The 21,113-nt window shown below is 51.7% G+C and overlaps 1 protein-coding gene across 20 annotated transcripts in view; it reads left to right on the forward strand.

Moving 5' to 3' along the window:
• Epb41l1 (erythrocyte membrane protein band 4.1 like 1) overlaps positions 1–21,113 on the forward strand; it is a 123,846-nt gene that overhangs the window by 97,299 nt on the left and 5,434 nt on the right. For 8 of the 20 annotated variants that reach the window (XM_075962744.1, XM_075962741.1, XM_075962742.1 and 5 more), the window contains 9 exons: positions 1,576–1,674; positions 5,351–7,264; positions 7,745–7,855; positions 8,903–9,310; positions 10,877–10,981; positions 13,502–13,582; positions 17,774–17,860; positions 18,651–18,734; positions 20,746–20,826. In XM_075962744.1, the coding sequence (XP_075818859.1) occupies positions 1,576–1,674; positions 5,351–7,264; positions 7,745–7,855; positions 8,903–9,310; positions 10,877–10,981; positions 13,502–13,582; positions 17,774–17,860; positions 18,651–18,734; positions 20,746–20,826 (2,970 nt within the window). The remainder of the gene's footprint in view (positions 1–1,575; positions 1,675–5,350; positions 7,265–7,744; positions 7,856–8,902; positions 9,311–10,876; positions 10,982–13,501; positions 13,583–17,773; positions 17,861–18,650; positions 18,735–20,745; positions 20,827–21,113) is intronic. The other 12 variants (XM_075962755.1, XM_075962751.1, XM_075962753.1 and 9 more) reach the window with 6 other exon arrangements.

Raw genomic sequence — 21,113 nt, forward strand, 5'->3', positions numbered from 1 at the left:
GATGGCCAGGTCTTGGCCTGGGTCCAATTGAACTGTGATGTAGAAACCTCCCGAAGGGTGAGATGTCACCAGAGAAAGGAGCGATGAATGCTGGTGAGCTAGGACCTGGAATTGGGGTTGTGCCCCACCTGCTGGTGACAGCTGGAACTGCTGGCTAGGGACCTTATTAGATGGAAGCTGTTCCAGCCACCACCTCCTTAGCCCTGAAAACTGCAGTCGCCACTCCTGCCAACTACATTGGAGTTATGAACCATTTAGAACTTTCCTTTATGCCCCTTGGCATTTATGGGTTCTTGAAGATTGGCAAAATTGGGAGGATCCATAGACAAGGACTTGACTCTGTCCTTGGGTGAGTGATGTCACCTCTGTGAACCTCCTTGCATAGGCCATCTGAAAGGGGGACCAGAATGTCATTCCATTGGGGGGGGGTCATTGGCAAACCTAACTGAAACAGCAAAGATGGAAGCTCGTTGTCCCTTAGGAAGTGTTGACGGTTATGGAACCACTGCTGAAGGTGACTAGAATCTCTGGCCTAATGGCTCTGTGGAGGACCCTGTGGGGACACACTGCCCAGAACTCTCAAAGCATGTGTGCTCCACCCAAGCCAAGGGGAAAGCAGCAGGAACTTGAGCAATTCCCAGTTTGAATGACAGTTATGTGTGGGTGGCGTAGGTGTATATGTGTTCGTGTGGCGGTGTGCACATGTGCAGTACACACGTGTGTGTGTGTGTGTGCATTCATGTGGGGGCCAGAGATTGGCGCTGGGTATCTTCCTCAGTCATTCTTTATTTTTTTATTATATTTTTATTTATGTGTGTATGTGTCTCTGTGTGTATGTGTGTGTGTATCTGTGTGTGCAATGTGTATGTATGCAATATGCGTGTGTGTGTGTGTGTGTATGCGTCTGTGTGTTGTGTGTATGGAGGTCAGAGGACAACTTTTGAGAGTCTCTCCTTCCTCCATGGGGATTGAACTTGGATTTTCAGGCTTGGCAACGGGCACTTTCACCCACCGAGTGCCAGCCTCTCCACTGTATGTTTTGAGACAAAGCCTCTCACTGAGCCTGTGTTCACTGCCTGTCTCCACCTCCCCTGAGTTAGGATTACATACGTGTGCTGCAACACTTGGCTGTTTCCACAGGTGCTGGGGATCTGATCCCAAATCCTCATGCCTGCATAAGAACTTTGCTAATTGTGGCGTCTCCTCAGCTTCTCAAAAGAGATGACTGTGACCCCAGTTACAGGGTCAAACCATAGTCTGAGCCCATGACACCTCGGGCTGACTTGAAGTCAGAGTCTAAATGGTAGGATTCCAGACGCTTGAGTGTTAGTGGGCATGAGAGACTGGCCAAAGGCCACAGGACTGCCTCACAGCCAATCACAACTGTCCCTCCCTGTCTCCTCCCTCAGAGTGGCTCCTTCCTGACTGAATCTGTGAACTAACAAGACAATGTGGGGCCTCCAAAGCTGGACTATTTACAGACTCTGTGTGTCTCTTCTCTCCTGCTCTCTCTCTCTCTCTCTCTTTTCCTTTCTCCCTCTCTCCCTCTACTCCGGCCCTGGGCCTCCCCTGCAGGCCCAGAGGACCCAGGACTCTTCTCAGCAGGACTTGGTACCTGGAACAGCAGCAGGCTTGGAAGTGTTCACTCAGAAAAGCCTCGCAGCATCTCCTGAGGTTACTGTCTTCACTTCCCCATACCCCTTCCTCCCAGGCCTCCAGCCCATCCCTGTCGGTCCTCCGGGATCTAAGGAAACCCTTTCCCTAGGGTGAGGGGAATAGGCCAGACTCTGCCATGGAGAAGAGATCAGGGGTGACCCATGTTGTCCCGTGTTATAAATGTCGTGTCCTCATCCCAGGGATCCATGGAGGGCCAGCCCCTCCGTCACCTGTTGCTTACCAGGAAGGGCAGGATCATAGCTATAACCAGAAAACATAACTGGTCTCCTCTATCTCAAAAAAGACAAATATTTGAGCCTCTCTGGAGGCAGGCTCTAACCCTAGGCTTGAGTGTGTCCTGCCCTGAGGTCTTGGTTCTGTTTAGAAGCCTGCTGTAGTCTATGGGTGGCTCGTTAGGGCGTGGTATTAATCCTTCCCCTTTTCCCAACTATCTAACCCCATCTGAGACATTGGTCTGAGTCTCCAGTCAGGCAGAAATAGATACCTTCCTCCCCCAAACATCCTTCTAAGTGAGGAGTTCTTTGTTTCTGGGTCCAGAGGAGCAGCAGGTCAAGGGTTCTTGGGGTTTCCTGTGGCCCTGTGTGGATACTAGGGATGGACTCCCCATATCCCATCCCACCCGCACACTGGGATTACATAGTCTGTTGAGTTGGGAATCAACTGACTTGAGAAACATCCTTCATGTAGCCTCTGCCCTGTCTGTTGGTGTGGCTCGTGATGGCATGGACCCTTCTCCTCCTGCAGAGAATACTTGTGTAGCTGCTGTGAGTGTTGTCAGAGGGGCATGAGCAAGTGCCACACAAGGAAAATGCAAACCAAAGCTCTTCCCCCATGGAAAACAGAAAGCAAACCTATCAGCGTCTCTCTTGAGGGCAATGAGACAGGAGCCCAGAGCATCCCAGAGTTAGGGACATGGTGATGTCCTAGTGTCTGGAGATACTCTTAGAAACAAGGACGATGCCTGTTTGGGGAGTGAGCCAAGATGTGAGCCTTTTATCAATGGCGTCCATCTCGCTGCCCTTAAGAGCAGCCTGTTTTGTGTATTCATCCACAGGAGCAGCCAGTCATTCTGTCGTTCGTTCCCACCTTCCTGTTCCCTTCCCCTCCTCCATCTTATTCTTCTTTCCACGAGGCCTTTCTGTGTTACCCTGACTGGACTCAAATGTGTGGTCCTCCTGCTTTGGTCTCCCAAGTGCTGGGCATGAAATTTTATTCAGGTTGACCAAAATCTGCCCTTTGGATCAGTTGCCTGTGAGCGTCCTCTTGCCTCCTGGTGGCCATGGACCCGCTCTGCAGCCTCCCTGAGGGACACCCTTCAGATTGGGCACTTTTCTTCTGCACCCCTTCCAACAGCTTCTCCCAGGATGTGAATTCAAGAGAACCCTCTTCCTGGACATCCTCTGACCCCAAATGTAACCCAGAGTTCCAGGTAGGGCCTGAACAGCCAAGAGTCAGGGGCGTCACCCTCGGGAGTTCCTTCTTGTCTGGCATGAAGCAGCACTGTCCCCTTGTCCTGCTCCTGTGGCTGGAGCAGAGGCGGTGCCGTCAGGTAGCAGGAGGTAGTCTAAGGAGGGCACTGAAGAACCAGATGTTGCCCCATCTTGTGATGAGGGCCAGATGTGGCTTTACCAGCACACTAGTGCCAGTAAGGCTGTCCTTTTCTTTTTGTAAATCCTGCCCACCCCCATGTCCTTAACTGTTGTTTTTTAGCAGAAGAACCCTTGTTTCTTCCCTCACCATGACTGTGATCTGCAAATCCCCTTAATGGTAGCCTTACTTTCCCCTTCTGAAACAAAGTTGCCAATTGGAGTAAATTTAATTATGTAGATGAGGGTTGGTGCTGCCTGGCATCTAATAACTAAACATTGCCATGTGTTTCCCTTCTCTGCCTCTAGAATCTTTCCAGTTCTCGCCAGCTTCCTCCCCCACACAGCGTTGCTCATCTAGCCTATTTGGTAGATGGGATTAGAGTGGGAATATTCCAGGAGGGGCCTCTTTGGCCAACTTTGATTGTCATCACTAGGCTGATGATGTTAAGAGCTGAAATGGAAGCAGCTGGCAGAACTTGCTTCCTAAGATGAGAAGGGTCCTTACCTCTGCAGGCTAGCAGAACACGTCCCTTTGAGAGTTCAGGCGCAGGCACCTGAAACGTCTGAGAAAGCTATGCCAGACCGTGTCTGGACCTCCCTTCCTTTGATCTCTTCCCCCCCTGGTAAGATTCTGTCAATGAGGTCAGATTGCCTGACCTGGGAATAGGATTCGCAGTGTTCCTTTGAACCTTCCAGCTCCTTCAGGTCTCATGGGTATGGCAGACTTAGCACCAAGTCACACCCCGAAAAGAAGCCCAAGGTCGCGTAAGCCTCTGGTCTCCTGCTTCTGGGAGAAGTGTCAGGCACACCTGCTATGGAGGCAGTTTTGCTAGGGCAGGAAGGTTAAACTTTAAAAACTCACAATCAAGTGTTGGGTTCTAGGCTCCATGACTCAGCGGTCGAGTGGCTTTCCTTCCCTAGGCCTAGATTTGGAAGTTGATTTCCATGTCTGCCTCATTGTGACTTCAGAGGAAGGAGGGATCTTAAGTCTGTGATCTTAAGCCCATGCAGAACTGCAACTTTCACAGGGCTGCTCAGTGTTTGCATTATGCATTTGTCAGATGGGATTCTGATGAGATTTTGTGGAGAGAAAGTATTCTGTGAGCCCAAGACTAAAATCCCAAAGCTCTCACGGCTTTGCTAATGATTTGAGAAACCCATCAGTACCTCTAAGCTGCTGGGGACAGGTAGAGGACTATTCTGGGAAGTTTGATAGTGACAGACTTGATGGTCTCTTTGGCTTTGTGATGATGTCCTCTGTGGTCTTTTTCTTCTGTGGTACGATCTGGTTAGTTCTTTTCTATTCTTTCCATCGGTCTTAAAATCATTTCTTTTAAGTGGATCCCCAGAACATTCAGACTGTTTTAGCCATTGCTTCAGTGGTGCTAAGCTGACTGTTTGGTATCATTGCTGTTGATCTGTTTTTTTCCCAGAAGCCCCTGTAGAGGGGTCTTGTTTTAGGCAGGGGCCTGTGAAATACAGTTCCCTCAGCTTGGTATCCGATCCCAGTTGGCACCCATGCTCAAGGTTGTGAGTTAAGAGTTCAGGCATAAAAAAGCAGCTGTTCTTTTCCTGGCTTTGCCATCAGCAAACAATGGCCGCAACCAAGTCATTTTCCTTCTCTAGACCTCAGCCCCTTCCCCTTCCTCCCCCCACCCCGAAGGAGGTGACACTGGATGTCTTTGGAGTTCTTTTGGCTCAATATCCAGAGATCCCTTGTAAGCGCCTTCCCCGCAACAGTGGGAAATGTTCAGTTCCAAGAGGAAGAGGCTGGTCCCACCCCTAGAGCTCCTTTTGCTGTTGTCCCTGGGGTGAGAGGCACAAAACCCCACCCCACTGTATCAGGATGAAACCAGTTATTGAGGAAGGTCAGTCAGTTTATTGGGGATCTTACTGGGAAAAAGAACTTTGATCATGAGGAATAGCTTTATCACCCCGTTCTGCCCCTGGCCAGTTCCTAGAACACATAGTCCCAGTGGCAAACCCTTTGGTGGTAGATTGGTCCCTTCTTAAAGAGGGAAGAGGTCATCCCTTCAAGTGCCTGCTGTTTCATGTTAACTCTTCTTGCTCCAATTGCAACACAGGGCTCAGAGCATTGGGTATTTGTAGAAAGAGTATACACTAGGCCAGAAGAACTTGGCCTCCTAACCATGGCCACCACACAACGGGAAGGAAGTGAGGCAGGCCTCGCTGAGATCCTTGCTGATGGCAGACTCTCCAAGGTAGACATTCTGGTGGACAAGTTCAAAGTTGAAGTGGCCACAGAAGAAACAGTGGGAGCCGGAAGAGCAAGTACTCACCAACCAGGGAGGATGATTGCAAGTCCAGGAGAGTTTGAGACAATGAGAGGGGAAGGCCCGTGTGTCAAGGGAGGCACCCGAGAGACTGCTCAAGCTACAGGCCACACATCAACAGACAAGCTTCCTGAGGGCTCCAAGCCCAAGGTCAGGAGCCACCGCATCTCAGATGGTCAGCCAGAGAGCCCAGTAGAGCTGAGTAAGGGGCTGGAGGGGCTCCAGACTTGGGGAAGACCTACAGCTCCAGGGACCGGGCCAGTGCAGGGAGAAGTTCTTTCTCCTGCGTCAGACAAAGGAGGACTCCAGTCTTTCCTGTTGGATCCAGCCCAGGCAGAAGCCAGAGCTGACTCCAGCGATGAAACAGATACCTCCTTCGCAGAGAGGAGCTTCTACATAAACTATGGAGAGAAAGACGCTAAAGAAGATCTCCCTCTACGCTCAGATGACAGAGAAGAGCACCTACATGCCTCTCCTGGAGATGGGACCTGGCTGGAGCTGGCAGGGGAGCACACGGAGCACTGGGAGCTGAAATCCTCAGCCCCAAGGGGTTCTGCCCCAGGTTCCAGCTGGAATAAAAATGAAGCCCATATGGCTTCCTCCGAGGAAGAAGCCTGGTCCTCCAGGGACCGTGGGGGGCCTGGTGACCTACAGGGAGCTGCTCTGGGGCAGATTTTTGCAGAGGCCTGGGAAGGAGCACGGCAAAGACCGGAAGGAGAGCTCACCTACCCAATGGCCGGGGCAGCTGAAGACGAGGAGACCCCCATGAGTATAGACCGGATGGGAGAGACTGAGAGAAGTTCCCCAGCAAGACAGAAGAAGCACCCCCCTGGTGGAGGAGGAGGGGTGCACCTAGATGCCCAGGCCTGCGCCCTTCTAAGGACCATTCCTCCTCATGTTAGGAAACCAATCAGGCGAGACCAAAGCAGCTTTCTGCCCATCGAGAAGAGGGCAGTTTCCGCTCAGGCTGTAGAACCCATGACCGAGGACAGGGAGGCCATCATTCCGCTGCCAGCCTCCTCTGGTCACATGGATGTCCTGGCAGCTGTGAAGGGCACTTCTCAAAGCCCAATCTCTCCTGGGTCAGGGAAGCCTTCAGAGTTTGGGGATCCTTTTGGAGATCAGTTCCCCATAATTTGCAAACATATCCATCTTTCTGAAGAGAGCCCTGCACCCAAGGACACACGAGGAGAACGCAAAGCACCTCCAGTTGCCAGCAAAAAGCCCAGAGTTGTCCCTGAAGGAACTGAGGGGCCTGCAGTCCCGGGGTTTGTGTTCCCTTCAGAAAAGCAAAAGGAGACTTCCCTCCAGGCTGGGGACCAAAGGGGTTCCCAGGAAGATATTAGCAAGACCTCAGTGGCTAACAAGATTCGGATATTTGAGACCCATGGAGTTGAGTCATGCCGAGCCAGTCAGGGTGAAATGAGGGCCCTTCCACATGAGCTGCCATCGGAGGCTTCCCCAGGGGAAGTAGAACATCAGCAAAATAGGCTTGTAGACTCGGGTTTTGTTCAACTCCAGCCCCCTGGGGACTTGGCCAGCCCCAAACTCACACCTTCTTCTGGTACACCTCTGGCTACTCAGCACTATGGGGAGGGCACCTCTGCTACCTCCCACCAGGAAAGATGCACAGACCCAGAGCTCCTGTCCCCTGACTCAGGCTGTGAAACCACGCTGGAGGAAGCTACTGGGGTAACTGGCCATGTGAGCCCCCACCCCCACCAAGTCCCCACTTGTGGAAACTGACCGCATGCTCTGTAGCTCTTAGAGGCATGTTTTGGTGGCCCCTCGTCATTCCTGCAATGATGCTGCTTGTTCACCCCACAAGGTCTTCTCCTACATGGTCCTGAGATAGCCCAGGCTGAAAGATGGGGCCATCTGCTTAGCCCTTGTTAGCTTGTTTGATCCCCTGGCCTTTGGTGTGACCTTGTGTCCAGAAGGTCACACAACAACCACAGAGAAGGCGCCACCAGTAGCAGTAACTCACGTATCTGCTTTGCCTTGCTCGTCTCACCTGCTAAATTTTTCCCTATCTTGCTTGGCTTATCCGGTGATCTTTCTTCGTCCTTTCCCATCCCTGGTACCCTGCCTTGTGGAAGCTGACAGTCCAGAGGTTGCCTCCACTCTGCTTCCCTCTCTAGTGTCTTTCTGCCTCCTTAAGACTAACTGTCTTCTCTAATCCAGAACAAATCCGGAGATGCGGGCAGGGAAGAGAAGAGCTTCTTCAGCCGCTTAGCACCAAACACCCCTGGGAAGGGGGGGCGCCTGAGATTCGCCAGCCCTCCGGGCCCTCAGGTCTCTACAGTCCCACTGTGCCTAGATGACTTGTTCATCTTCATCCGGCTGGGATGCTTCATTCCCTAGATTCCCACCTGCTCAAGTAGCCAACCCCCCCGTGGCTGTTCACACTCTGGCTTGTCTGGAATGTGTTCCTCACACCTCTCAACCTTCCAGAACCTGGCCAATGGGAGGCTGGTTCACAAATGAATCTCTGAAGCATACTGAACCTCCAGAGCCCGAAGCTGAGTTTTTTTCAAAACATTTTATGAGTGTTAGATTGGTCTTTAAAAAAAAAAAGTCGCAAACTAAGACAAAGAAATAATAAGCAAGCAAATAAGCAGAGCCGTGTGTTGTTTAATCCCTGACAGGCCAGTTGAGAGGTATGTATTTAGGACAAAGTTTGCTAGTGCTCTTTGGGCATTCCCTTGGCCTGCTGTCGTCAATTACACTGATGGGGCCAGAACTTCCTCTCCATGGTTACCATAGAGTTCAAAGTGATACTGAACTCTCTTGGAGCTAGAATTTCTTCTTTCCCTGGTTGATGCTGGCCCTTCCCCCAGAGACTCAGTGCAATTGACAGGCTGCTGACTTCTGTGTTCCTCAAGCTCCCAGCTTCAGCCTCTTTGCCTCCTCTCCTGAATTCCTCTGAATCCCTGCCCTCCTTCCTCAGTTTACCTCTCAATGCCTCCAGCACGGATGGGCCTGTGGTCTAGGCCTCCATCCCTGCCTTTCGCACAGTGCTGCTTCTGATAGGCTTTCGGATCCTAGCCTTGGAGGGGGGCCTCCTGTCCAGAGCTCGCTGGAAGGATGCCAGCTTGCTTTGCCGTCCTTGCGAGACCCTCCAAAGGAGCATCCCCTCTCTGAGAAGTTTTTGTTTCATTTTGTTTTGTGCTAGATTCCAAGGAAAGCTTCCTGGGGCGTGTTTTTCATTTCCTGACCTGCTCTTCCATTTGAGAACATCGTCGCAGCCTTGAAATTCCTTCTGACATTCTTCTGACTATCTTGACCTCTCTCTCTCTTCTTACCCCGTATCCCCATCCCCCTGGTTTTATCTGGCCATAGCGAGCAGGGCTGAGGGAGGGCTCGGAGGAGAAAGTCAAACCACCACGTCCTCGTGCTCCAGAGAGTGACACAGGAGATGAGGACCAGGACCAGGAGAGGGACGCGGTCTTCTTGAAGGACAACCACCTGGCCATCGAACGCAAGTGCTCCAGCATAACGGTCAGCTCCACATCCAGCCTGGAGGCTGAGGTGGACTTCACAGTTATTGGTGACTACCACGGCAGCGCTTTCGAAGACTTCTCCCGAAGCCTCCCCGAGCTCGACCGGGATAAGAGCGACTCTGAGACCGAAGGCCTGGTGTTCTCCCGGGATCTCAAGGGGCCCTCCAGCCAAGAGGACGAGTCTGGGGGCATCGAGGACAGCCCAGATCGAGGGGCCTGCTCCACCCCAGAAATGCCCCAGTTTGAGGTACAGTGGAGCTTTGTGGAGATCCAGTCCAACGGGGCACTGCATGTTCGGAGGGCCCTGGGCCATGAGAAGACCAGCCATCAGCTGCAGCCTGAAGCTCTGTCTGGTGTTGCATGACTGCCCCTCCGTAGAACAGCATGGTTCTGCGACCGCATGTTTGTTGTGTCGGTTCACCCCTAACACACGCCCCATGGTGTTTTAACCCTGTGACCCCATCGCTTGCTGAGGTCAAGTGATGCCAGTCTTACTGACGACTCCTTGGCCCCCTGCCCGTGTTGCATGGCACCTGCAGAGAGCATGTGTCTGTGGACTCTCGAGACTCCCACAGCTGGTCTGAAACCTGAGTGGTTTCTCTTGATTCAGGCCAGGGCTCTTTTTCCCGGGGCCTGCAGAAGAGGCCGTTATTTAAACCCGTCAGGTCCTGAGACCTCGGTGTGGAGTGGACACTCCAGGAAAAGAGAAGACACAGCCTTTGGGCAGGAGGCAGGGCCAGCAGCTGGGCTTCTCTGCTTTGAGACCCCTTGGTTTTCAGAAACACATCCTTGCCCTTTACCTCTAGCTCCCTCCCTCCCTCCCTCCCAGGCAGTGATCACCAGCTCATCCATCCAGGACTCTTGCTCCATGCTGTACCGTCTAGGCAGAAGAACTGTCGTTCCTTTCTGTGCCTCCCTTACAGTGATCAGGATGGAACTCACACATCCCTTCTCCATGCTTTTCTGGCCACCCGGGTGGCAGTACTGTCCCCACCACATCCTGCTCCGCCCTGCCATGCTTTGACTCTAACATTTCCCCAGCACAGTCAGGACAGTGGCGGGTGGCTCTGCCCTCCCGCCAGGTGCCAGCTGCTGTAAGGCTGGCTCACACTCAGCACTAAGGGATGATTAATTGAACGAGCGGCTAGATCACAGGATTCTGGAAGAATCCCTCCTTTCTCCCTCTTCTTTCCAACTACATGACAAGCTAGGCTCCATTCATCAAACCTGCAGTGTGTATAGCCATGAACTAGGCCTTAGGAGAAGACTCTAAAGAAACTGGTCATGTGGCTTGAGTCACACGAGTCCGGTTTGTAAGCTGGTGTCCCTGGGCTGCAGGAGGCCAACTGATGTGTTTTCTCTGGCTTTAATTTAAAAATCACAACACTACATTTCCTTATAAAATAAATAAATAAATGGGTATAATAGATAGACAGACAGAGCAGAGGCTGTGCTAAAAGCCAAACCTGAGCATAACGGCACTTGCTTTCTGTTTCTCTCGGCCAGCCAACCCCCTCACCAGTTTCCATTGCTGTCTGGCCCTGGATATTTCCATGTGTGTAGTTCTTGCTTTGAATAGTGGTTTACCTGAAGCGGCCAAAAGGTGGAGGCAATATGTCTGGAAGAAAAACTCTGAGCACAGAGTTTAGCCATCCTTTTAGTACAGCCTCAGAAAGACATGCGGCCCCTGGGGCATGGAGTCAGGCCTTCTTCATGCTGGGAGTGGCTTTGGCTCCTCCTGCATCTCAGTTGCCTATGAACAGGAGTTGTGTCTGGGCTTGAGTTTTCAGGTGTCCCCTTCATGTCTCCGTAGTCCGTGAAAGCAGAAACCATGACCGTCAGCAGTCTGGCAATCAGAAAGAAGATCGAGCCGGAGGCCATGCTGCAGAGCCGAGTCTCTGCTGCAGACAGCACCCAGGTAACCTGCGCCTCCTCTGTAGCCTGACATGGGGATCGGGCATTTGAGGGAAGGTCATCAGTAAATGGCCAAGCTCTTTGGTCAGCCTTTTCCTTCCTTCATCCTCCCTGAGGGCTGAGGTGTGAATGGTGGGGAAAGACCGTGCTTCTTAAAGCCCAGTGTCCCCATCTGTAAATGAGGGTGATCCTGCCTCCTTCCTCCTGGGAGTGTTCAACACTCACGGTGGCTTGACAGGGGTGGAGAGGTTCTGCCCCAGGGTGGCTTGGGGGAGAGAAAAGGAGAAATCTCATCGCTGTTCAATCAGAACAGCTCACCTGGGTCACTTCTTATTCATGGAGGTTCTACATTAGATTGGCAAGATGAACAAACCAAGGTCAAATAATTGAAGGTGTCTATGTTAGTGAGTCGAAGCTCACTTGCATCCCGGGACAGCTGGCCTGCCTAGACACAGCCCACAACTTAACACATACTTTCCATATGTCCTCTGTGGGCCTTTAGATCTGAAGGCTTATAGGGCTGAGTTTGTGCGTCTAGAAGATTGCCCCTAATTTTTCTTGCCCAGAAGGGCTACAGTGCTCAGTCCCTTCTCCTGGTGACCAATCTTTGTCTCGGCTGCAAGAAGGGCTGAGCAGATGGGTTGGTCATTGGCAGAGCCTTGCCCTGGCTTCCACCCCCAGCACAAACAACCTGAAATATGACACAGAATAGCACAAGCGACTGTCATTTCCAGCATCCTTTTTTTTTTTTGGATTTTTGAGACAGGGTTTCTCTGTAGCTTTTGGTTCCTGTCCTGGAACTAGCTCTTGTAGACCAGGCTGGCCTCGAACTCACAGAGATCCGCCTGCCTCTGCCTCCCAAGTGCTGGGATTAAGGGCGTGCGCCACCACCGCCCGGCTTCCAGCATCTTTTTGTCCTGTTGCTCTGGCGTGCGAACTAACAGCTGTACAGGTGTCTCGCGCCACGGGAGTATCATGAGCTGGGTCACCTTGGACAACCCGCTTGTCTTCTCTGACTTGCTTTGTTTTCCTAGCTTTTGTTTTAATGCAAAGTATAAAGAAACCAAAATGACCCCAAATCCCATAACCTGGCAGCTCTTTGTCATCAAAACGTCAGAAGACTGACATCGCTTTTTATGCTGTCGCGCGCGGGGGGGGGGGGGGGGGGAATAGGCGTAATGCCAACAGAGATATTCGTATCTGCTTCTATTTAAAATTATTAGATCCGAGTCACCTCTGCCTTACACCATACCCTTTGCTCTCAGGTAGTTTAGAACTTACTCATGTGCACCTCTCTGTGTCTCTGTCTCTCTGCCACTCCCTCTGTCTCTCACCTCATGAGGACAGGGTTCCTACCAGCTATCCCAGGCTGCCTCAGACTTACTGTGCAGCTGAGGATGACCTTGAACTTTTGATCCTCTTGCTTCAGTCTCCCCGTGCTGGGGTTACAGGTTGCATCATATCCAATTGGTTGGTTTTTTGTTTTGTTTTAATGGGGCCTGGGAGTTAAACCCAAGCTTCGTGCATGCCAAGCAAGCACTTTACCACCTGTGCTACCACCCCAGCCCTGTGTCCACTATTCCAAGTCCACTTAGGAAGCATGTCCTAACTTGTGTTTTATCTTCCATCACTGAACCCTGTGGTGGGTTTTATCCCTGCTAAAGTCTCCTTGTTCATGTTTCTTGGAGAACTTTTAAAAAGCACCAGTTTCTGTTGTAGTATAAAACACCATGGCCAAAAACACCGAGAAGGAAAGGGTTTATTTGGGTTCACAGCTCTCAGGTCATGAGCCATCACTGAGGGAAGTCAAGGCAGGAATTTCAGACAGGAACCTGGAGGTGGGAACTGAAGCAAAGGCCATGGAGGAGCACTGCTTCCTGGTTGCTCCTCATAACTTGCTTGGTCTACTTTTCTTGGTTTTTTTGGCATTGGTTTTTCAAGACAGGGTTTCTCTATGTAACCCTGGCTGTCCTGGAACTAGCTCCGTAGAATCAAGCTGATTTTGAACTCATAGAGATCAGCCTGCCTTTGTCTCCTGAATGCTGGGATTAAAGGTGTGAGCCACCACCATCCAGCTTCAGCCTTGTTCTTATACCATCCAGGACCAGCTGCCCAAGGATGGTTCTGCCTCCGGTGATCTGAGTCCTCCCACATCAGTCAAGAGAATGCCTGGAAGACTTGCTTACAGGCCAGTCTTGTGGAGGCATATTCCCAGTTGAGAATCCCTTTTCCCAAAATGACTCTAGCTTGTGTCAAGTTGACATAAAACCAACCAACATGCCATGTTAACTTCCCATGGGTTGCTAAATCAAAGCTTGGGTAGAATTCGTCAACTTGGATGTGGTCACCCTTCCATTGTTCAGTAGCACAGTGAAATGGACCCTGTGAAGAGCCTTGGGGCCCTCTAAAGTGCTCCGTGACCACCCCCGGTGCACGCCCCCACTCACGAAGCTTGTCACTTTGTAACTGGGACTGCCACAAGCCAGGTGACATAGTCTCTAATGCCTCCTCCTCTGCTTCGCAGGTTGATGGGGGTGCCCCCGTGGGGAAAGACTTCATGGTGACCCCCCCTTGCATCACCACAGAGACAGTCTCCACCACTATGGTAAGTGGGATCAGGCGATTCCTCTCTCTGACTCACCCCTCATTCCCCACAACAGCCAGAACTTGGCAGCTGTTTCAGGAAGATCTTAGCTGCCCTCATGGTGGTGAGACAGATGACTGGATTCCCGTTGTCTGGTTCCTTGGATGCCTTTGTACATAGCGTAGTCAGTCTTTGGTTTTCCAGATTGAATAACGTTGGGAGTGGAGTCCCAGAGTCGCAGTTAGCCAGGCCCTCTCAGCCGTGCAGGAGTAGAGGGAGGGTAGAATGGCCTGATTCTCCGCCTGCAGGAATCTTACAATACCAGGTGAATTTACCTGCAGGTAGACATTAGCCTGAAAGCCCCACCCCAGTCCTATCCTGACAGCAAACCCAAACCAGTCACCAGCAGTTTCAGAACACTTTCTCACTGTGACCAGTAGATGGCAGCAGTGAACCTGGGTTGGAAACACAGAGGTTTTGGATGCCTTCTAAAGGGACCTTGCAGAATTTGCTGTTTATTTGCTGTCTAACCAGTAAAGTCCTTGGCTTCCAGTGTCCTCATCTATAAAACAGGAGTCACCCCCTTCTGTGTGGCTCACAGCTTCTTATGAGACTCTAATGCAGTGGTTCTCAACCTTCCTGAGGCTGTGACTCTAACACAGTTCCTCATGTTTTGGAGACCCCCAAACCATAAAATTATTTCATTGCTACTTCATAACTGTAATCTTTATACTGTTATGATTTACAATGTAAATATCTGATATGCGGAATATCTAATATGTGACCCTTGTGGAGGTCGAGACCCACAGGCTGAGAACCACTACTCTACAGCCCGTAACAACGAAATCGAACAGACAGCATATTCTAACCAGGTTGTAGTGCCAGGCAGTCCCCAGAGATGTCTGACCTTTGGGTTATAAACTGTGGTATCCATTGTTCTTTCTTTGACATCCTTTACAAATGAGAAAACAAGTTCAGGGGGAAATAAAGGGATGAACCCAAGGTCACATGACCAATAAATCCCAGTTTAGCCTCAGGCACTCTGACACCAGAAGTCTCAGTTTCATTGGAGGTCACTCTGCTCTGCCCCTGTCCTGACCTGTGTGAACATCAGCATTATGGGTCTGGGACTGCAGAGTGTAGCAATGTCTGATCCAGATATTTCCTGAGCTAGAGCGTTGTTTTTGAATGGCTTCCCTTGTCTGACCCCTGACCTCTACCGGAGAAGATGGTTTAAGTCAGAGTACTCAGCAGGTGGGTTGTTTTAAAAAATCAGTCTCTACGATCAGTACTTTAAATCAGTCACCAGAGGGCACCATTTCCCTTGTGGGTCAGTTCTTGCTCTCTCCAAACCGTTACTCTGAGGCATTCAGATAATTGTAAGGAAACATTTAGATTCCTCTTCATGGTGAGTAGACAGCTGCTCCATCCATTTCCTCATCCATCCATCCATCTGTCCATTTGTCCGGAAAACATTGATGAGTCTGCTGTCTGCCTAGCACAGGGACCCCGTGCTGCAGAGGCCCCCCTGCCTACAGGATTCTTTGTCCAGTTGTCATCACAGTACCTGTCTGTATGTCCGTCTTGGGCACGCAATGATGAGCAAGGCCCAACCCTCACTTTGGGCAAGTCACCTGCACCTCCCAAACCCTTTACTTCCGTTTCTGTAAAGTGGGGTGGACACAATACAGCCTTTAAGGGCTCCTGCAAGCTTGAGCAAGTACCCTGTGCAGAGTCCCCGAGCACAGCCTGGCCTTGGTGTCCCCAGATGTCAGCTGCTGCTGTCTCTCTCCTGCCTTCATGGAACAGAGTTACCTTAGGGGCCACTGGGATGAAGCTGTGAGTGACGTCTCTGCTAGGAGGATCTGGGGAAGGTGTCACCCAGGCAGGGACAGGAGAGCTGTGAGTGAGGGATGGCTTGAGGTGTGGTCACAGGAGAAGACTTCCAGCTGTGGAGAGCAGGCCTAAGGGCAGGAAGCACATCTGGCTGGTAGGTGTGTACAGGAGGAGGAGAGGACGGTGGAGAGGGCTGCAAAGAAGGACTGAACGAGAGCTTGAAGTGTTCCCAATGCCATGTAGGATGGTTTAAACTTTGTCCTGGGGACAACAGGGCAATAGTGTTTCTAGGGTAGAAGCCTGTCGTTAGATGCGTGTGTTGGTTATGTTATCAGCTTGTGTGAGTGTGGCCTGGACCTTTAATAAATATTTATTGAATACCCACGATATTCAAGGTACTGTGAATCCAGTCCTGGAGGAGACAGCATCTCTAGCCCTGGGGCCCACGTTAGGCCAGAGAGAGAAGGTGGGAACCTGTCTGAGGGTTGCTGGTATCCAGCAGGGGCACTGCCAGGGTTGAAGAAGGTAGGTGCCCCCGAGTTAGGGATTGGAGATCCTGGAGTAGGAAAGTGCAGTGTGCGGGCACTGGTAGGATGCCCAGGAGACAGGATGGACGGATGGGCTGGGAACAGTGTTTACTGGCCAGTGGTGCTTACAGTGTGGTCCCAGTTGCCTGCAACAAAGGCATAGTCCCCCACCCTGCTCCAAAGCTCCTAATTCAGAAACTTGGGGATCCTAGGAGTCTGTGTTCACAAGCCCTCTCGGTGATGCCCCTTGGGGTAGTGTGAGGGGAGTGTAATGCTTGTGTTAGGTTCAAGCAACCAGTTCTGCTCTAGGTCTGACCAGTGTGAGACATCTGTAGTGTGTTTCCAGGGAAAGGCTCAGGAGATGATTGGTTTTAAAGATTTAGGGTTCAAGATCTGGGCAACAGGTAGGATAGGAGACTGTGGCACCAGAGAGGCAGTAGAAATTCCTGGGTATCTGCAGGTGGATGAAGGGGAACCCCTGAGGAGAGATGCAGAGGTGGGGTGCCTTGCCTAGGGAGAGGAACTGCTTCCTTGAGTTGAGAGATGGTTCTGGCTATGAATACAGCCAGCTTGGGAGGGGGGAGCACCTAGGTTTTAAACAACCTGTGTCGTATTTACTGGCTTCTGTTTCCACCATGAAGATGGAGAGAAGCCATGGATGCTGGCCTCAGGACAAGAGGGAAAACAGAGAATCAGAAGCTGTATGTGAGCATAGTCTGAGAGATAGAAGGACCCAAGGGGAGCGCCGGTGTCTGTTGACTAAGCGAGAGAAAGAAAACACTGCTAGAAATGGCCTTATAGTCTGGGACCCAAGATGTAGGGAATGTGTCTCAGGATGGTGTGCCAAGTGACCTGGTCACCGACAGTCGGGCAGGAGCAGGTGTGGCAGAGGCTCCGTCCTCCCCCGATGCTGTGGCAGGAAGACAGCAGTCTAGGTCCTTGCCGTGCACAGACCGAGACTTTCCATTTAGCTGAGAAACTCATAGCCAAGCTGAACTGGAGACTATGCAGACATGAGAGACAGCAAAAAGACCCTCAGTGTCCCTTGGCCAGATACAGGACACCAAGTCCAGTGACAATTCCAGGGAGCTCTAGCAGTTAGAATCTAGAATAAGGCCGGGGAAGCTGGCTCAAGAGTGACAGTTCCGAGGGCAGAATGCTGGTTTGGACCACAAGCACCTCGCAGCCGTGGAGGCTGCCCAGCTGGGAGGTGACTCCTGGTTCCACCACTGTCGTGCTGTAGGACGTGAACAAGCCACATACTATGTGTCCCCTGTAGGATAGGACTGCTGCCAGGGATTGCCTTCAGTGGCTGCGAAGGTTGAATGAGTCACACACATGCACGTACCTGGTGAATGCCCAGTGTCTGGCAGGTCCCGGGAAGTACCTACATGGTTCATCCACCTGCACTCCTGCATTTACCAACAGCTTCTGGTTTACAAACCGCCTTTCCATATTCTCCTCACAAGGGCTCCAGAGGAATAGACAAAGGTCCTTTTCCACAGACAGTAGGGAGGGAGTGGCTCTGCCTCAAGGTTCACAGCAGGTCCAGGACAAGAGCCTGGGTGACCCAACTCCTTTTAGGGTGTCCAGAGAGCAATACTGTATCCTGTTCACCTTAGCATCCCTAATAGCAGGGATTCAGTAAATGTTTGCGGAGTGAGTGTGCAAGCAAGCATGCATGTGTGTGTGGGACTGAGCAAGGGAGGACGGAATGGGTGCCTCAGCTCTCTGCTTCTGTATTGCTTCTCAACCCTGTGGTGATGATGACCACATGGTCACATGCCCTGGCTCTCCTGGAGGCCTACTGACCTGAGACCTGGCCATCTGAGCACTATTGTCTCCCCAGGAGAACAGTCTCAAGTCCGGGAAGGGGGCAGCTGCCATGATCCCCGGCCCACAGACGGTGGCCACGGAAATCCGTTCTCTTTCACCGGTAAGTAGGCAGGAACAGCTCAGGCTAGGGGACTCGGAGCCGGGCATGCGGGCACACAGCCACAGCAAGTGCAGTGAGGGGCCAGGGGACTCGGAGCTGAGTGTGCTAGCACGCAGCCACAGCAAGTGTGGTGAGGCGCTCAGTACCATTTCAAATGCCCACATGCTCCCCAAGGTGCCCATCAGCACCCCCCTCATGTAACCAAAGCATTGTTATTAGGGCTGAGGGTAAACAGGACACACACACACACACACACACACACACACACACACTGCTGTGTCAGTTTATAAAGCAGTAAGAGCAGGGAGTTAGGAGTCAGAGGCTTGGCTCTAAGCTGACTCTGTTGGTGACCGCCCCACCGGTGACCCTGAATCTGTCATTAGAGGTCTTTTCTGATATTTTCATTCTCTGTTTGTTGTTCTCAATACCTAGTCCAGAGAGAGCATGTTCCTGCCTATGACAGGACGAGGTCCTGGGGCCTCTGTCTGCTGCCTGGATACATCTGGTCATTTTTCTAGGATTCTTCCATTCTAGGCTGCTGTTAGGATGCTGGGCCTTAGGGATTCATCTAAGAGTTACAGATACCTGGGTTTGGGAATGTTCTAGGTCTAGATGTGGAAAGATTCTGGTATTGTATAAGAATGAATGATAGTTCAAAGCATCTTGGCATCCCTGCTTCACCTTCGCGGGCCCCTGCTTCTCCCTGGGAAATTTTCCCTAGCCCTGCCTGCTCCTTCAGAGCCCAGTGCCCTGACCTGACCCCCGGGGTGGGGGTGGTTATATTCTGCAGATCATCGGGAAAGATGTCCTCACCAGCACCTACGGCGCCACTGCGGAAACACTCTCAACCTCCACCACCACCCATGTCACCAAAGTGAGTAGCAGCAGGCTCCCGGGCCCCAGCGGGCTTCAGGGCCCCAGTGGCTGTAGGTGGGAAGGTCACTACCATGCTGACCCCTGGCTCCTCATTCTCTAAGGAGGACCTTGGCCAGTTTTGGAGTGCGCTGCACTGTGTTACTGTTGTCTGGGAGTAGGCCTTGCACACGGCGTTGGCAGCTAACCCGTGGGGTCAGATGTTCTCTCCAAACAATGATGTCTGCCTCTTACAGGCCTTGAGAGCCAGGAGAGTTCAGAAGAGTGATGTGCGGGAAGCTCCCCAAAGCCAGACAGTGTCATTTGGAAAAAGTCGCTGTTTGCCAGGCCTGATAGTACAAGCCTCTAGCCCCAGCTACCTAGAAAGCTGGTGTGGAACTGAATGTCCAGGGCAGCCTGGGCAATGTAATGGGCACTTGTTTCAAAACAGAAAGTGAAGAGGAATGGAGATATTTCTCAATGGTATAGTCATTGTCCTGTCCTCCCTGCTGTCCCACTTACCCAAAACAAGAGAGAGAAGAGAATGGAGTTTGAGGAGGGTCCTGGGACTCTCTGCAGAGCACCTGAGGGTACAGCAACCAGGAGGCATGCTATGCTAGCAGGAGGGGCAGAGACACTGGGTGTTTACCTCTTCGTTAAGCAAAAGCTAAGTGACCATCAACCTTCCTGGACTTTCAGGCTGCTGGAGGAGGTGTGTTTGTAGGAAACCAGGAAGCAGTGTGTAGATAGGGGACTGAGAAATTAGGATGCCCTTGGAGCAAGGAAGTGCAGAGTGGGGGCAGACAAGATAGGCACCAGACCCTGGGGCTGATTTGATCGTGGAGGATCTTAGCTAAGAGGAAATGTAACTGTAGTGACTCTGGAGATAGGCTCCCTGGAGCTGTCTGTCTGTCTGATAGGTGTGGGGAGGTAGAGGAAGGAGAACTAAGGCCTGGACTGAGGTCTTGAGCCAAGGGGAAGTTGGAAGAGAACAGGACAGAGGAGGAAGGCATTCCTAGAGGCCATCAGCTGTGACAGCCAGGGAACTAGGAAGGGTTGAGAAGGAGCCTGTAGCAAGTGCACAGCTGAGCCGCCAGGGAGAACAGAAGGGGCCCAGCCATGACTGGAGCCTGAGGAGCCAGGCTGAGCCCTGGGGGTTGAGTTGAAGGTCCAGCTGACCCACAGAAGGTAAAGTCTGGTTGATAACACTCGCCTGCAACTTTGTAGCATTGTCACCTTGTTACATTTCCCAGGAAGCAACCTCTCAAAACACCTGAGAGAATGGGAATGCCTCACACGGCACACCCAACAGTGTATGGCTCAGGAAACTCTCCTCTCTACCTCACCACTCAGGGGCCCCTTTGGTTCATCCTTGCCTCCCTCCAGCTAGGCTTTTCCTTGGTCACATTCTCCTTGGACATGCCAAACAGTTAGGGCCCCGCCCCATCCTCTACTTCTAAGCCCCACTCCTTGAGAAAACCGGAGAGGCAATAAAGTATCTTCATAGGATTGTTCCAAGTCTTTTCAGGTAGAATCTTGTCTCCAGGTCATTGAAGGTAGAACCTTGTCACCATTCACATTCCATTCATGTGCTCATTCAACAGATCTACATTCAGCACTGCCAGGTCAGGTGGGGAAAGGTGCGGGGTGAAGGTACACTGAGGTCATCAAAGTACAAGCCCCCCTCTCCAGGTCTTGGAGTCTGGAGAGGTGAGCGAGGCCATGTGCACATAGGTCAGCACCATGCAGAGGCCCAAAACCATAAGAGATATAGACTCAGTGCTTAGGGAAGGCCGGGACAGGAAGCCTTGGGACCCTGCCAACCAAGGAGCAGCGTCTGAACTGGGTGTGGGAGTCATAAATGGAACAGTTTGAGAGCTGAGAGTGATGACAAACTGAAGTCCTCAAACTAGAAGAGAATATTGAGGAGGACAGGAAAGACTGATCGACTGAGGCCGACGTGTGTAGGTCTGTCACAGCTGGCCTAAGAGGGACCTCGCCTTTCTCTCCCCTGTCCTCTCCTCTCTCCACAGACTGTGAAAGGAGGGTTTTCTGAGACAAGGATCGAGAAGCGAATCATCATTACTGGAGACGAAGATGTCGATCAAGACCAGGTACAGGGCTGGGAGAAGTATTTCCAGGGCACAGCCCAGTCTCCAGTCTCTCCTATAATGGTAACCTATGGGGGGTACCCTTCCGAGCAGAGAAGGTGTCCACCCCTTGCTGACCCCCAAGAAGGGGCATTGAATGGAGACCGGAAGATTCCAACTCTAGTTCTTGTCCTCTGACTGTTTAACTTGGTCCCTCCTATAATGGTGACCTATGGGGGGTACCCTTTCGAGCAGAGAAGGTGTCCACCCCTTGCTGACCCCCAAGAAGGGGCATTGAATGGAGACCGGAA

Source organism: Microtus pennsylvanicus, chromosome 2 (assembly GCF_037038515.1).
Source record: "Microtus pennsylvanicus isolate mMicPen1 chromosome 2, mMicPen1.hap1, whole genome shotgun sequence".
NCBI lineage: Eukaryota > Metazoa > Chordata > Mammalia > Rodentia > Cricetidae > Microtus > Microtus pennsylvanicus.